The sequence below is a fragment of the Scyliorhinus canicula genome, chromosome 3 (genome assembly GCF_902713615.1).
Source record: "Scyliorhinus canicula chromosome 3, sScyCan1.1, whole genome shotgun sequence".
Lineage (NCBI taxonomy): Eukaryota > Metazoa > Chordata > Chondrichthyes > Carcharhiniformes > Scyliorhinidae > Scyliorhinus > Scyliorhinus canicula.
This window is the reverse complement of record NC_052148.1, coordinates 124,745,924-124,761,270: the sequence shown is the minus strand read 5'-3', so window position 1 is coordinate 124,761,270 and position 15,347 is coordinate 124,745,924. Positions and strand designations below refer to the sequence as shown.

The 15,347-nt window shown below is 46.2% G+C and overlaps 1 protein-coding gene across 2 annotated transcripts in view; it reads right to left on the bottom strand.

Moving 5' to 3' along the window:
- Positions 1 to 15,347, bottom strand: part of nfxl1 (nuclear transcription factor, X-box binding-like 1) — a 191,557-nt gene that overhangs the window by 61,224 nt on the left and 114,986 nt on the right. For both annotated transcript variants that reach the window (XR_005459994.1, XM_038791249.1), the window contains exon 16: positions 12,431 to 12,568. Coding sequence is in view for 1 of the 2 variants with exons in the window: in XM_038791249.1 (XP_038647177.1) it covers positions 12,431 to 12,568 (138 nt within the window). In the remaining variant the exon portion in view is untranslated. The remainder of the gene's footprint in view (positions 1 to 12,430; positions 12,569 to 15,347) is intronic.

Genomic DNA, 15,347 nt, shown 5'->3' with positions numbered 1-15,347 from the left:
TAACTTACATCTAGTGAAATACCCAGATTCCTCCTATCCAATTTCCAACTTGGGCATCATCTTCTGTTTTCTGCTTTCAAACAAGGAGGGTTTCAGAGTTGCTGAGACGATTTTAGTACAAGATATAATTATGCAGGAATATACAAATGGCCAAACGTGCTCCTTCAACTGCATATGTTTACCAATTCTATCAACTTGCCAAAACATGGAAGGAGGAAGTGGAAGTACCTTACTTCGAGAGATAAGCCTTTTTTAATTTTGGAACTGATGTAGTATGTTAGAACAGTGATTCAACCAATTTACAAGAGAATCTTACCAACAATTTACATTACTAAATTAACTAATCAGCCACAGATGTGCCAAGTGACACAGTATTTAGCCATGTAGCCTAATTTTAGTGGACACCACATTAAATGCACTTCACATATTTACCATAATTCACTAAGTTAAGCAAATTAAAATAATACCACACACTACTTTTCACTGACCAGTTTATCAACAAACACACAAGTTAAAACACACATGCACACATCATACAAAAATCAGCATTGACATCAGGTGCCCAATGGTTGCGTCTATTGCTCATTTTTTTGTGTCTATTGCTCATTTTTATTTTCGAATCAGAAGAGCTAGTCACTACTTCTGGATTCAGAAATCATGTGTCTTGTGGCTAATGCATTGGCCAACACTCTTAAAATGGTCAATGTCTCAGTAGTCTTTAAAGCTTGCTTAGAAAACTTTTATAATTGTAAAAGAAAAGATTGAATTAATGGCCTCGATTTTAATCCCTTTCACCTGTCGGAAAGTGTATCGGAGCCAATTATTCCCTTATTTTCCCCGTTATCTTTCTGCCATGTCCCGATGTTAACCCACAATCTTAATCAAAGGTCTGCCTTGGCTGCTTTTTCAGGTCAGACCTGTTGGGAGGTGTAAGGTCGTCAAGGAGAAGCAGCTCCTTCAGGCTGCACAAGGTCCCTTCCTAACCTCGGAAAATCCATCTCAGTCGCACCAGCATTCCCTTGCTGCAACTTCGCCTTCTGAGTGGTCTTGAACTTTGTCTACTAATTTATGACATGGCTAGTCTGATTACATGTATTTTCTTCTTGCACATTCTTGGTATTGGTGAAATTTTCTGAGCCCAACATGCTTTGGCTATATGGACCTTTTTACCAGAGTTCTTGCACTTATTTGCTCGACTCCAGCATTCCTCCGCTGAGTGTCCAACCTGTGTACATCGCTGACATGGTTGGGGGGCAGACCTGAGCACCGATGTCTGGGGTGACCAAGCTGAGGCGGGTCCAGAACCGACATCCCATCAGATTCTTTGCTGGTGCCACACCCATGGAGGTATTGGGGGTCGTCCGGTAGCCGAATAGAAACCAGGCCAGCCAGTTCTTCCAAGAATCTGTGGTCAGCTTTTTCATCGCCCTCTTGCAAGTTCAAACCGCCTTCTCAGCCAAACTGTTTGATGCTGGATTATAAGAGGCAGTCCGTACATGTTGAATATCGTTTGCGACCATAAATGCTTCAAACTCCTTGTTGATGAACGCAGTCATGTTACCTGACACCAGCACTTTGGGTATGCCGTGGGCGCTGAAAGTGTGTCGCAGCCTGTCTACTGTTGTCTTCGAGGTCACGGTCTGCACTTTGTGAACCTCGAGCCACTTCGAGTGCGCGTAAACCACCATGAGGAATATTGCTCCCTGAAATAGGCCGGTGAAGTCGATGTGAACGCGAGCCCACTGTTTTCCCGGCCATTCCCAGGGGTGTATTGATGCAGCCGACTGGGCTTTTTGGTTCTCTTGGTACGGGACGCAGAGCTGGGCCAACTTCTCAATGTCTGAGTGAATATGGTACCACCGCTGAGTTTACGTCCAGGTCTTCAATGCGTGGGACTGGGTAATGATGCAGACGAGAGACCCGGTTCATCGTCATTTTATAGTCTCCTCATAGATGTGTTGATTGTTGGGTTTTAGCACCGGGACCACTGGTGCAGCCCAATCGGTGAAATGGGCGGGGCGGCTGATGCTCAACGTTCCAGACGATCCAATTCAGTGCCGACTTTCAGTTGCAGCGCGTTGGGCACTGGGCTGGAGTGGAAATAGCAGGATTGCCCATCCTCGTCCACATTGATCCTGACTGTCGCGCCCTTTATTGTCCCAAGGCCTTCTACGAAAACGGCAGGAAATTTTGCCAACACTCCTTCCAGGTTGTGGAGATACATGCGACAGACGCGTAGCCTATCGCGGCCAAGTAAGCTAGGTCCTCCTCTGCAAACTACCACGAAGGGCAAAAATGTCGACTGGTCCCATATGCCACGGTCACATGGGTGGTTCCCTCAATGGCCAACTGCTCTCCGGTGTATGTTGCCAATCGGGTATCCGTATACCGAAATTCCAAGGCCTGGAGACCAGATTTGATAATGTTGAATGTCCGGCGGCTCCAGTATCGAGCTCCATGTCAATATGGCGTCTGTTCACTTTTAACGTAATTCTGCTGGGCGCAACCCTGGGGACAATAACACAGTGTAAATTGCTGGTACTCCTCCTCCTGGTCCTGCACATAGAATGCACGACATCGAGGGGAGGGGGTGCAGTAACGGCTGGGGTTCCGACGGCACCTGAGCTTGTCCGGTGCCCTGGCCCTGTTCGCAGCACCCAGCCCGTCTGCCACCCTCTTGTCTTCTGTTTCAGGGGAAATCCTCCCAGGCGCACCTAGGCGCTAGGTGGCAGCTCACGTTGTCCGCATCCGGGAGCAGTCAGTCGGCAGTTGTTCCAGCGGCCAAGGTTCTGGACCGCCAGGCCCTGAAACTCTTTGACCCGCGCTCTCTTGGGACATGCCATGTCCACCACCTTCTGGAGGGTTAAGTCGGCCTCCGTAAGGAGTCATCTTTGGCTACTGGCCGTCTCAGAGCCCACAGACGAACAGGTCCTGCAAAGATTCAGACAGTGATGCCCCAAGCTCACATGCGGCAGCGAGCATCCTCAAGCGCCCCAAAAAGTCGCCATTTGATTCTCCTCGGGTCTGCGAGGTCGGGTGGAACTGGTACCGGCAGGCCATTATGGGTGGCTGTGGATTAAAGTCCACCTCAACCAGGTCCAATAACGTAGCCAAACGCTTGGGGTCTGGTCTATCCAGATGAGTGAGCCTCTTGATGAGGCTATAGGTGGGTCGCCCGACTGCCGCCAGCAGGATAATGTTCTGCCTTTAATCCACAACAATCCTGTTCGACCAAAAGAAATATTGCACCCATTCTATGCATTGGGTCAGTCATCAGTACCTGTGTCGAACTGGTTGAGTTTCCCGATACGCGGCATCTTCCCGTCCAGACTGGAGGCCCAAGTGAGCCTGAATGAAGTGGGCTGCCAGTCGAACACATGGCGACTGTAGCAGCTCCACTTTCCCCTCGTTGCCAGTACAGAACCCGAATAGGTCAGAGAACCCATCACAGAGACGACAGTAACTCACTGTCGGGTAGGAATTAATTATATAACTCCTCTCCCCGAAAGGCCACCCTCCCTGAACTGCATCTAGGTCAGGGTTTTTATACTATGTGGATTTCCCTTGTTAAGGGGAAACCCCGTCCCCAATTACCAAGGGAGTTCATACTCAGTTATGTAAGGGGGAAAATGAATGGAGCACAATCCTTGGCCCTCAAGGGGGTTATAACAGTATCCATTTTGTGGATCTTCACTCCAGCTTGTATCTGTGAAGCTTCTTTCGTTGGTAGCTCAGTTGGTATGCATTTCCCGGTAACAGGTTTAGAACGGCAATACCAATAGTTTCTGCAACAAAACCAGAAAATGCTGGAAAATCTCAACAGTCTCGGTGGTGAGGATTAGATGTCTAAATTGAAGTGAAGGCGAGGCAACGACAGGTCAGTCCTGTGCAAAACTAAAAAAAAACACTCCACCACTGCAACAATTACATCCATGGGAATAGCCGGCTGACAGCCATGGTAGAGAACACACATAGATTATGCTGCTGCAGTGGAAGGTCACATGTTCTTATTGATTGTGGATGCACAGTCTTAATGGCCAAAAAGCATGAAATCCATTACAATCGAACAACCATCGAGAAACTAGACAAAATATTTGCAGGGCTTGGTACACTGGAACAGGTCGTAAGTGACAATAGTATTCAGTTCACTTTGAAGGAGTAAGAGGACTATTTGAGGCAACGATATAAAGCACAAATTCAGCTCCGTACTATCATGCAAAAATGGATTGGCTGAACATTTCACTCAATCCTTGAAATATTCCATCAAGGCATCAAAGGACCACAGTGCATTGGCAAGAAGAGTAAACAAACTCTTATTGCCTTACTGGAATACCGCACACAACACAGAGCACACCAGTAATTATGCTGTTCAGGAGGAAACTGCAAACAGTTTGATATGTTACTCCACCTGATACGTCAGAGATTGTCAAACGACAACAACAAGCAAAGATTGATGGAGAAAACAAAACTCTAATCAGTGAGTATTAAATAAAGGAGTGAGTACCAGTAAGAAGTACACCAACACCAAGAAATGGGTGATCCTGCTGTGATCTTAGCAAAGACAAATCCAATATCGTACATCGTAGACAGATGCTGAAAGAGTTTGACGATGTCATGCTGACCAGCTACTAATTTCACAAAGTGAAAATCGCGAAGGCTTCTCAAAATGTATTTCCCTTGGACAATATAGACAATGATACTTTGGAATAGAGGCTGGAGGTAAGTTCAGATTTTGTTTCCGAGAACTTCCCAATACCGACAGAGATGGACACTGGAGTAACTTCCCAGGAAGTATCACCTACTGAAGGAAAAGAGGACACATCCAAGGTCTTGAATAGCCAGGCTCAAAAACATCGATTACAACCTAAAAGGAATAGACATCCACTCAAGAGACCATCTTCTTGAGTTCTATATGTGTGAACAGAGATAATGCATAAGTGGGTCTGTTATAAAAATATTAAGGACTTTGTGTACACAAGGAGTAAAAGGTGTTAAGTACCAGGGAATGTATCCCTGCTGGTGAATCATCATGTAATATGTAGTGACATCAGCAGTGTTTGCGAGGGCTTCAGTTCTCCATCTTAGATTGTGTGAGCAACATCCCTGAGAAAACCTCTCATCACGTTTATAAGAATCCCAAGTGTTGGCACCTCCATACTTTTTCTCTTTGCAGCAAACTCAAAGATATAACAAAACCCTGAATGATTTTTGCAAGAGGATAAGCTATTTTCAAGTTATGCACGGATGAACATAATGATTGTAACATTCGCTTGGTAGTACTTGAATATTGCTGAAAACAGAGACATGTTGCAGAAGCTTTTTGTCTCGCAGTCATCAGGACAAACATAAGAAAGCTAAACTTCAAACGATTATAGCAATTTATACTGCAGGAGCAAAAGATGCTGCTTGGTACTACATGTTCCCTAATTGGGGAGGGAAATAGAAGGGGAAATCTGTAAACAGACCAGTAGGAAGAGTGGAATATGAACTTTATCGTTGAGACATTTATTGGGACAGGAAGAGTGTAAATGGAGAAAAGAATATAGAATTCTAAAATTATACACAGGACGTCTTCCTCAGTATGTTTATATGCCTGCAAGGGGAGAAGCATTGCTAATTTTAGTTACAAATAACAGAAGAGATCAAGCAGATGAATTATATATGGGTGAGCACCTTCGAATCAGAACATATGATTTAAAGTTCAAAGTTAGTCTAAAACATGTTAAAGTGGAATATAGTAGCTTTAGAAAGTTTAAACCGAGTTAACTAAGTTGAACCTAAAAGTGAATTCAAATTTTGTTTAAAATATTTTATTCAAGGCATAAACAATCAAAAGCAGAACAGCTAAACAACATTGTAAACAACCAACACCCACAACCCCCCATATCTAATCACAAACCTCCTTAAAGAAATCACTTAACGACTTCCACCTCCGAGTGCACCCATCCAGCAGACATCTCAAGATGAACTTGACCTTTTCCAGCCTTAAGAATTCCGCCAGGTCACTCACCCACACTCACCCCACTTTTGGCGGCTCAGAGTCCCGTCACCCAAGCAAAATCCATCTCCGGGCTACCAGGGAGGCAAAGGCTAGAATATCGGCCTCTCTCACCCCCGGGCTCCCGGGTCCTCCGACACCCAGAATATCGCGACCTCTGGACTCAGGACCACCTCCACCCCAGCACCTCGGACATTGTCTGCGAACCCCTGCAGCCTTGGACACATCCAGAACATGTGGGCGTGACACAGGCCCCACACAACGGTGCACCGGCCACACCTATCATCCACCCCCTCAAAGAACCTAATCTTCATTGCTACCTTCATATGCGCCCTAAATATTACCTTAAACTGGATGAGGCTTAACCTGGAACACGACGAGGACGCATTCACCCTCCAGAGGGCTTCTGCCCATGTCTTGGCCCCCCCCTCCCCCTCGCGCTTTATATACCCCACCAGGGCCCTCTCCCAGTCCATCAACTCTTTGTACACATGGGACAACTTCCCCTCCCCGATCCCATCTCTGGACAGCACCATGTCTTGCAATCCCAGGACGGTAGCCCAGGAAAGGACGGCACTTCTCTCCTTACGAAATCCCAGACCTGCAGGTACCTAAAACCGTTTCCCATGTGCAGCTCATACTCTTCCTCCAGGTCTTCCAACCTCACAAATTTGGCCCCTATGAACAGATCCCCAAAACGCTCTATCCCTGCTTATCACCACTCCCGAAACCTCGCATCCAAGCCACCAGATCTTCTCCTTGTCCAGAAAGCGGCTCACACGCCTGTGTCCTCCCCACCAGTGCCCTGTGCGCTCGGTCTACTTCCAGGGGCCGGTCAAAGGCCCCTTCCCGCATCAGATTCTCCAGCATCTTAGCCACGTACACACCGGACTCCGCACCCTCAAAGCCTTCAGGCATCCCCACGATCCTACGGTTTTGTCTTCTGGAGCGATTCTCCAGATCACTTTAGGGTCTCCCGCATCACCCCCTCCTCAGCCACCAATGAGGCCAACTGCTGCTCATGCTCCCCCACCGCCTCCTCCACTTTCTGGATCGGCCAGCCCTGGGACTCCAGTCTCTGCTTCACTTTCTCGATCCCCAACTGAATCGGCTCCACCTCGTTGGCCAGGACTTCCAGTGTCTCTTTCCTCTGCTGGCAGAACTCTATTAACTGCTCCGTTGACCACTTGGCAAGCAGAGCAGCCCCCTTGCCCTCCGCCATCTTATCCTGTGGCGCATCTCGATGACTCTCCTGCTCCAGCAGCTATTTCCTTCTTGGCCCACTCCTAGTCCATGGATCCAGCCAATCCCACCTTCCCCAGGCACTCCTGCAGCTCTTGCACTCAAATGCTTCGCCCTTCGGGCAGGGAAAAAGACCAAAAAGGTCCGCCATAAGCGGGAGGCACCAAACGTGCAAACGCTCACTCTATGACTGCCACCGTTAAGTCATGAATTCAAATCATACCATAACAACATATGAATTAGGAGCAGGAGTCAGTCATTCAGCCCCTTAAGCCTGCTCTGCCATTTGATATGATTATGGCTGATCCTATTGTGGCCTCTACCTGGTTTAGCACAGTGGGTTAAACAGCTGGCTTGTAATGCAGAACAAGGCAGCAGCGCAGGTTCAATTCCTGGACCAGCCTCCCCGAACAGGCGCCGGAGTGTGGCGACTCGGGGCTTTACACAGCAACTTCATTGAAGCCTACTTGTGACAATAAGCTAGTCTTCTTCTTCCTATTTATTATTACTTCCCTGTCAACTCTTTAACTGCCTCGTCAATCAAGTATCTATCTAATTCAACCGTAAACATATTCAATGACCCTACCTCTACTGCTCCCTGCGGAGAATTCCATTGACTAATGACATTGGAAAAAAGATTTTCCCTCACTGCTATCTTAAATGATACACCCGTCATGTTTAAACTGTGCCCCTTCATTCTAGTCTCTCCCATAAGGAGAAACGTAATTCCAGCATCCAGTAAACTCAACAAACAGAGTCATTTGTAATGTCACAGCACAAGAACTACTGCACTGTTATAAATGCCCTGCAGGAGTCAGTTGACTTACGGGAGTGCAATGGGGGGAGCAGGGGGGTTAAGCAATTGCTTGGCCGGGGGAGGAGGGGGGTTGGGGGGATGGAACTGGGTTGCTGCTGTACTGACTGAGGGGGAGCTGGAGGTAAGAGAGCGAGTCGGGGCGAGGAGCCTCCGCCTGGGGGGCTGGAGAGTGCGGGAGGCATGTGCACGTGGCTGGCCTAAAAAAGATGGATTGTGATGGTGAGTGGTAGACTGTAGGGGGCCCAGGTGGTGCTGGTGAATGTATATGCCCCAAATTGGGACAATGCAGGGTTCATGAAGCGGATGTTAAGCCGGATCCCGGATCTGGAGGCAGGGAATCTGATAATCAGCGGGGACTTTACCACGATACTGGACCCGGCACTGGATCAGTCAAGGTCGAGGTCGGGGAAGAGGCCGGCTGCGGCCAAGGTCCTGAGAGGGTTTATGGATCAGATGGGGGGAGTGGATCCGTGGAGGTTTGCTAGGCCAAGGGAGTTCTCCTTCTTTTCCCACGTGCACGTGGCCTACTCACGGATAGACTTTTCGTGGTGAGCAGGGCGCTGATCCCGAGAGTGGAGGGGACGGAGTATTCGGCCATTGCGATTTCCTTTCACGCCCCACACTGGGTTGAGCTGGAGTTGGGGGAAGAGAGGGGGGCATGCCGCAGTTCCTGGACCAATTGAGGTTTCCGAGGGTGGAGAAGGAACAGGTAGAAGGTTTGGGGGCCCGATCGGGATGGAGGAGGTGGTTAAGGGGTTGGGGAGCATGCAGGTGGGCAAGGCCCCGGGACCGGATGGGTTCCCGGTTGAGTTGTACAGGAAGTTCTCGGAACTGTTGGGCCCGTTGCTGTGGAGAACCTTTAACGAGGCGAAAGAAAAAGGAACTCTTCCCCCGAAGAACCCGCTGCAGTGTGGCTCGTATAGGCCGATTTCACTCCTGAATGTGGATGCCAAGTTGTTGGCGAAGGTCCTGGCCACTAGGAATGAGGATTTATGTCCCGGGAGTGATACATGAGGATCAGATGGGGTTTATGAAGGGCAGGCAGCTGAATGCAAATGTGCGGAGGCTCCTGAATGTGATTATGATGCCCTCGGGGGAAGGGGGGGGGGGGGCAGAAGTAGCGGCGGAAATGGACACGGAGAAGGCCTTTGACCGGGTGGAGTGGGAGTACCTGTGGGAGGTGCTGGGCAGGTTTGGGTTCGGGGAGGGGTTCATAGGATGGGTTAAATTGTTGTACCAGGCCCTGGTGGTGAGTGTATCTACGAACCAGCTGAGGTCAGAGTACTTCAGACCGTACCGTGGAACGAGGCAGGGGTGCCCCCTGCTGTTTGCCCTGGCGATTGAACCGCTGGCCGTGGCGCTGAGGGAGTCTAGAAACACGCTGGGAAGATACTCGGGTAAAACCGAGTTGGGGGACAGCGATATTTGGAGTATCGGATGATCCGGGAGTACAGGAATCGAAAGAGGCCGGAGTTCTGGCCTTTGCCTCCTTGGTAGCCCGGGGAAGGCTCTTGTTAATGTGGAGGGACGCGAAGCCCCCAAGCGTAGAGGCTTGGATCAACGACATGGCGCGGTTTCTCAGCCTGGAGAAGATAAAGTTTGCCTTGCGGGGGTCGTTGCAGGGGTTCTCCTCCTTGACTTTCTCGCGGAACGTTAGGTGGAGGTCAACAGCAGCAGCAACCCGGGGAGGGTGATTTCTTTTCCTCTTTGTAAGGGGCGCATGCCCCATTCTGTTTTGAGTTAGATGTTAATTTACAAAACTGTTTATCGTTTAGAGGGTTAAGTTGTTTTGTTGGCATGTTGCCCTTCTTTCTTTGTATTAATTTCTTTTTTGGAGTGTTTTTTAAACTTATTGAAAAACTTTGAATAAATACATTTTTTTTAAAAAGGGGCAGAGCAGAAGATTAAATATGTATCATTAAATTAAGACTTTCAAATTTCAGGAAGATGTACACAATGAAGAGTTAGAAACTAAAATTGAAATATGTACCATATGGCAGCCAAAATGTCTAATAAAAATGGGAAATGAAAAAAATGGGGAAACAGGAGAGGGATAAAGAAAACAAGGAGGGAGTACGAGGAGAGAATCGTTAAAATATTTAAAAGAATCAAATGGTACATTCCATGTAAACTATGTGGCAGCATTCTACAAAAACATCAGTAAATAGGGAACTGTTCACTGTTAATTGGGACCTCCTCCCTCTTCCACCCTTAAGGGAAACAATTCAGTGCAAGTTAAAAAGATATTAACAGGCATGGTTAGCATGTACGTTGCTTTAGTAATTATGAAATAAAAAGATACCGAGGAGATATTGCATAAATGTGAGGAGACTGTTAGAACAAATAAAAAGTATTAAAGAAGTTAGTTAAGCCAAAAGAAAATGTGAGCATCCGATGGAATTTATCCATGGATCCTGAGCAACTGCGAACAGAAATCATGAAGGCCATTGAAATTATGGGCGGAATTTTACCGGCTCTCAAATTTTCTGCTGCCGGAACCAAAAGCAGTTGGAGTTAACTGCCCATATGACATCACAATCTTACAGGAAGTTCACTATCCTATTAAGGACAGCAGGCCGATCCCCAAGGCAGGAGATCCAATCAGAGAACCAAAGGTGTGGATGGCTTGCAACCTCTGTGAGAGGGATGGAGGCTGAAGCCAGAAGAAAACCAGGTGAGTACCACAAAAATGGAGATATTTTCTGAAGCCCTCAGAAAACGCTACAATGCTTTATTGTGACACCAGGATTGCGTGTGGTTGCAACTGTGGCCTTCTCATTCTAGTAGCTCAGTGTGGGGGATTGTGAGGAAGAATCGATAGCTCCCTGGCCAATCACTGGGTTGCCATCGAGGTAATACCTGCCAGTGTCCCAGGCTCAGCAAGAGGCCCATCTGATTCAGAGGTGGCTGGCTATTGCCTCATTGACCCTACCACTGGCAAGATCACCTCTGTCAGGAAACCAACCTTGCACACGATTTTCAAATTTGGTCCGAGTCCTGCCTTAAATTCCTCCTCCCCAGGCTACTGAGATTCTGCTCTAAATCTCAGCGTTCCATTATCAGTAGATGCGTGCTGGAGAATTGTCAATACAATATCAGGTTTTTAAAAGTAAGACAGAGTTAATATTAATAAATACAGAACAGTAGTAGTCAGGGAAATTCTGGAATCTTTACAAATTCCTAAATTACTAGATGGAAACAGAAGCCGCCAACATGGATTTCAGAAAGGATAATCATGCTTGACAAACTTGATTGCTCTCTGCAGAGATGAGAGATACAAGATGGCAGAAATTAGATGGTGCGGTATATATGGAAATTCAAGAGGCATTAAGATGACGACATGGTAAAAAAATAGAGATTAGCAATTAGGCATTTTCGGGTTGGCTGGATGTAGGCAGTAGTGTCACATATTGTATTTACTTCACATTTTAAAAAATATTCGTTCATGGGATTCAGGCATCGCTGGTTAGGCCAGCGTTTATTGCCCATCCCTAACTGCCCTTGTTCAGAGGGCATTTAAGAGTCAACCACATTGACTCATAGAATTTACAGTGCAGAAAGAGGCCACTCAGCCCATCGAGTCTACACCGACCCTTGAAAAGAGCACCCTACCCAACCCCACACTTCCACCCGATCCCTGCAACCCAGTAACCCAACCTGAGGACACGAAGGGCAATTTAGCATGGCCAATCCACCTAACTTGCACATCTTTGGACTGTGGAAGGGGAGGAAACCGGAGTACCCGGAGGAAACCCACGCAGACACAGGGAGAAAGTGCAAACTCCACACAGACGGTGACCCATGCTGGGAATCGAACCTGGGACCCTGGAGCTGTGAAGCAACTGTGCTAACCACTGTGCTACCATGCCATCCATTGCTGTGGATCTGGAAGGTCACATGTAGGTCAGACCAGGCGAGGGTGGCAGACTTCCTTCCCTAATGGACATTCGTGCATTAAACGGGTTTTAACAACAATTAGCAATGGTTTCATGGTCATCACTGAACTTTTAATTCTGGATGTTTAAAGATTGAATTCAAATTCCACCATCTGCCAGGGTGGGTTTCAAATCTGGGTCCCCAGAGCATTACCCAGAGTCTCTAGAATATGTACAGATTGTGGAACTGGGAGACAGTGTGTATCCAATCTGCAAGCAATGCTTACAAACAGAAAGCACAATAAATAAATGAAGTGGTCAATTTTAGTTAAAATTTAATAAGAACGGGGTAGATCAAATAATGCAGAAAAGCATAGATAAATTAATGAATGAAAGTTACAATTATAATTTTACAAATATTTTAACTGGAGAGAATGAAATACAATCTGAAAGGAAGTCCTCTTTAAAACTAAGAATCCTCATGTATGGTTTTCATACCTTTTGTTTATCATCTCCTTCAACAATGGTAACTGCATGACATTCTTTTGCACATGTATGATTCCCGCAGGGCAGGAGTCGTCCGCAAGGTCTCTTACAGGAGTAGGGCCCTACTGCATGGCAAGGCAAATGACTAACCTGAAATACAAAAATATATGCATCACAAATGTCTTTGCATCAAAACACAATGTCAGATCTCAAACGCCCAATGAAGAAAACGTATTATCACCTTGGTTGTTTCCTTTTGCTTTTTCAACCTTTCTTGCCCTGCAAGGAATTGGTTCCTACTCTGATACAGGAAAAGGAGCTAGCTATTTGATGAGTTTCTTAGTAGTTACCAACAGTTACAGTCCTAAGTTATAAAATACCGTACAAACTGGTGGTAAAGTTAATAAAAATATTTTAAAAACTAAGTAAATATAATTAAGTAATTAAAACACATTAACAATGGCAAGAGAGGTGATATATCAAGGCTACTTTATGACAGTACAGTGATTAGCACTGCTGCCTCACAGCGTCAGGGAGCCAGTTCGATTCTGACCTTGGGTGACTGATATCCTCCGGGTGCTCCGGTTTCCTCCCACAGTCCAAAGATGTGCAGGATAGGTGGATTGGCCATGCTAAATTGCGTCTATGTGTCCAAAGGTTAGATGGGGTTACGGGGCTGGGGAGCAGGCCTAGGTAGGGTACGCTTTCGGAGGGTCGGTGCAGACTCAGTGGGCCAAATGGCCTCCTTCTGCACTATAATGTGTGTTTCTATGATGTGGGAGCTCCCGGATGCCGGGATTCTTTTCTCTCCACTTTGAACTAACATCTATTTCTAAATATACGTATTCCCCGAGTCACTTGAGTAGATTTGTTTTCCTACTGCTACATTAATTCACATATCCAAAACATCCCTGAGACAGCTGCCCTCATCAGTCCCCCTTTTATCCAATTTCTTTCCTTTAGCTTACCTCAATTTACCTCATAATCTTGATTTTACTCAATTCTTGAATCTTCCTTTTACTCCAGCATCTTAAATTGTAAAATCGGCTATTCAGTTAAACCAGAAAAGCCTTGGGGTTGCAAGCAGCAATTTGATGTTCCACAGCAGAGAGAAAGTGAGGAGTGAAATATTATGTGGTATACCTCAATTGCGTAATACTGTAGCAGCTTTGCCTTGGGGGTGTTTTTACTGGATGTTTACATTTAAACAATCTGTAAGGGACCTAAAATGATATTTATTTGTGCGTCTAACCAAGTAGGAATTTAGTTTGTGGGCAATGTTCTGCAAGATGAATTTCAACTGTGTAACTGAAATCTTGTATGTTTAAGTTTTCTTCTCTTAATAAATGTTTTAACTTAATATTTAAAATCTCCAAAAGTGTTCCTGAAATTTGTGGCTCCTGCCTAACAAATATCTTCAAATGGCAAAATACAAACAAAGTAGTTGCAATAGCTGGCCAAGTTTCCCTTAGGAATTTGATTTGCATGGCACTTACCACCTGCCAGATCATAACAGGCAATTATTATGGGGGAATTTAACACATAGACTGGAATAATCAGATGGATAAAAGCGGTGTAGATGACCAATTTACAGGACAATTTCTTAGATCAATGCATTTTAGAGCCAAACAGTGAGCAGGCGATACTAAACCTGGCATTGTGCAATGAGGTAGAATTAATGAAAGACCTCATAGTGAAAGCTAGGCAGTAACAATCATACGACTGAATTTTCCATTCAGTTTGAGGTAGAGGGGAATGGGTCTAAGACTACTATTTTAATCTTCAATAAGGGCAATTAAGAGGGCATCAAAGCAGAGTAAACAAAAGTTGAATGGCAATTCAGCTCAAGGGATAGGATAATAGATTATGGAGCAGATACTTAAGCGTTTATTTCATAAAATACTGTACGGGCTCTTCCTGTTGATTCCCTTATTTCCCATTTGTTTTATTTTGTTATCGTTTTTGGTCCATGGATTTTTTTTTTTTACATTTAGAGTACCCAATTAATTTTTTCCAATTAAGGGGCAATTTAGCATGGTCAATACACCTTCCATCCACATCTTTGGGTTGTGCGGGCGAAACCCATGCAAACACTGGGAATGTACAAACTCCACACGGACCCAGAGCCGGGATGGAACCTGGGACTTGGGTGCCGTGAGACAGCACTTCGCCACCATGTATCCTTAATGGACATATACCTTTAAGTCAAGCAGAGAAAGTGAGGACCCAAGTTTCAACATAGTACACTGCTATGAAATTTTAGCTTTTGAACAGAAGAACTCAGACTTTCTGGCACTTGAAAGATGGAAAGGGGTCTGGTTCAATTGGTGGGCTGGTGGCCAATGGATTGGCCATGGACAATATTCTGCCTGGAAATGGGCAGCATTTGGGTTCTGCCAGTAGAGGGTTTTTAGAGGACCCAGCAGAGTAGAAATGACAGGATATATAGGATGAATACGTGACTGAAGAGATGGTGTCAGGGGGAGGGTTTCAGATTCCTGAGGTATTGGGACTGGTTCTGGGGGAGGTGAGACCTGTGCCAACTGGACGGGTTATTCTGATGTCAAGTTTGGTTTGAGATTTCTGTCTGTAAATCCTCAGATGTTGGAGACCAGGAGCAGGTTTCAGTATGTGTGAAGCTCGATCTTCATTCATTGGCAGAGGAGCAGCAGCTCCACGTATTTCCATTGGTCAGTGTCCCTCATGGAAACATTTAGAAGGCGTGACCCAGGCCCACAGAGAGACTGCCCACCTGGGCAGGACTAGAACTGATGTCCTAGGGGGGGCTATTTGCGAGAGCAGTTGGGGAGGGTTTAAACTAATATGCCGGGGGATGGGAACCTTTGCAAGGAGTCAGAGAAAGAGGGATCAAGGACAAAACCAAAAGATAGAAAAGTGAATAAGAAAAGTGATAGGTGGAGAAATCAAC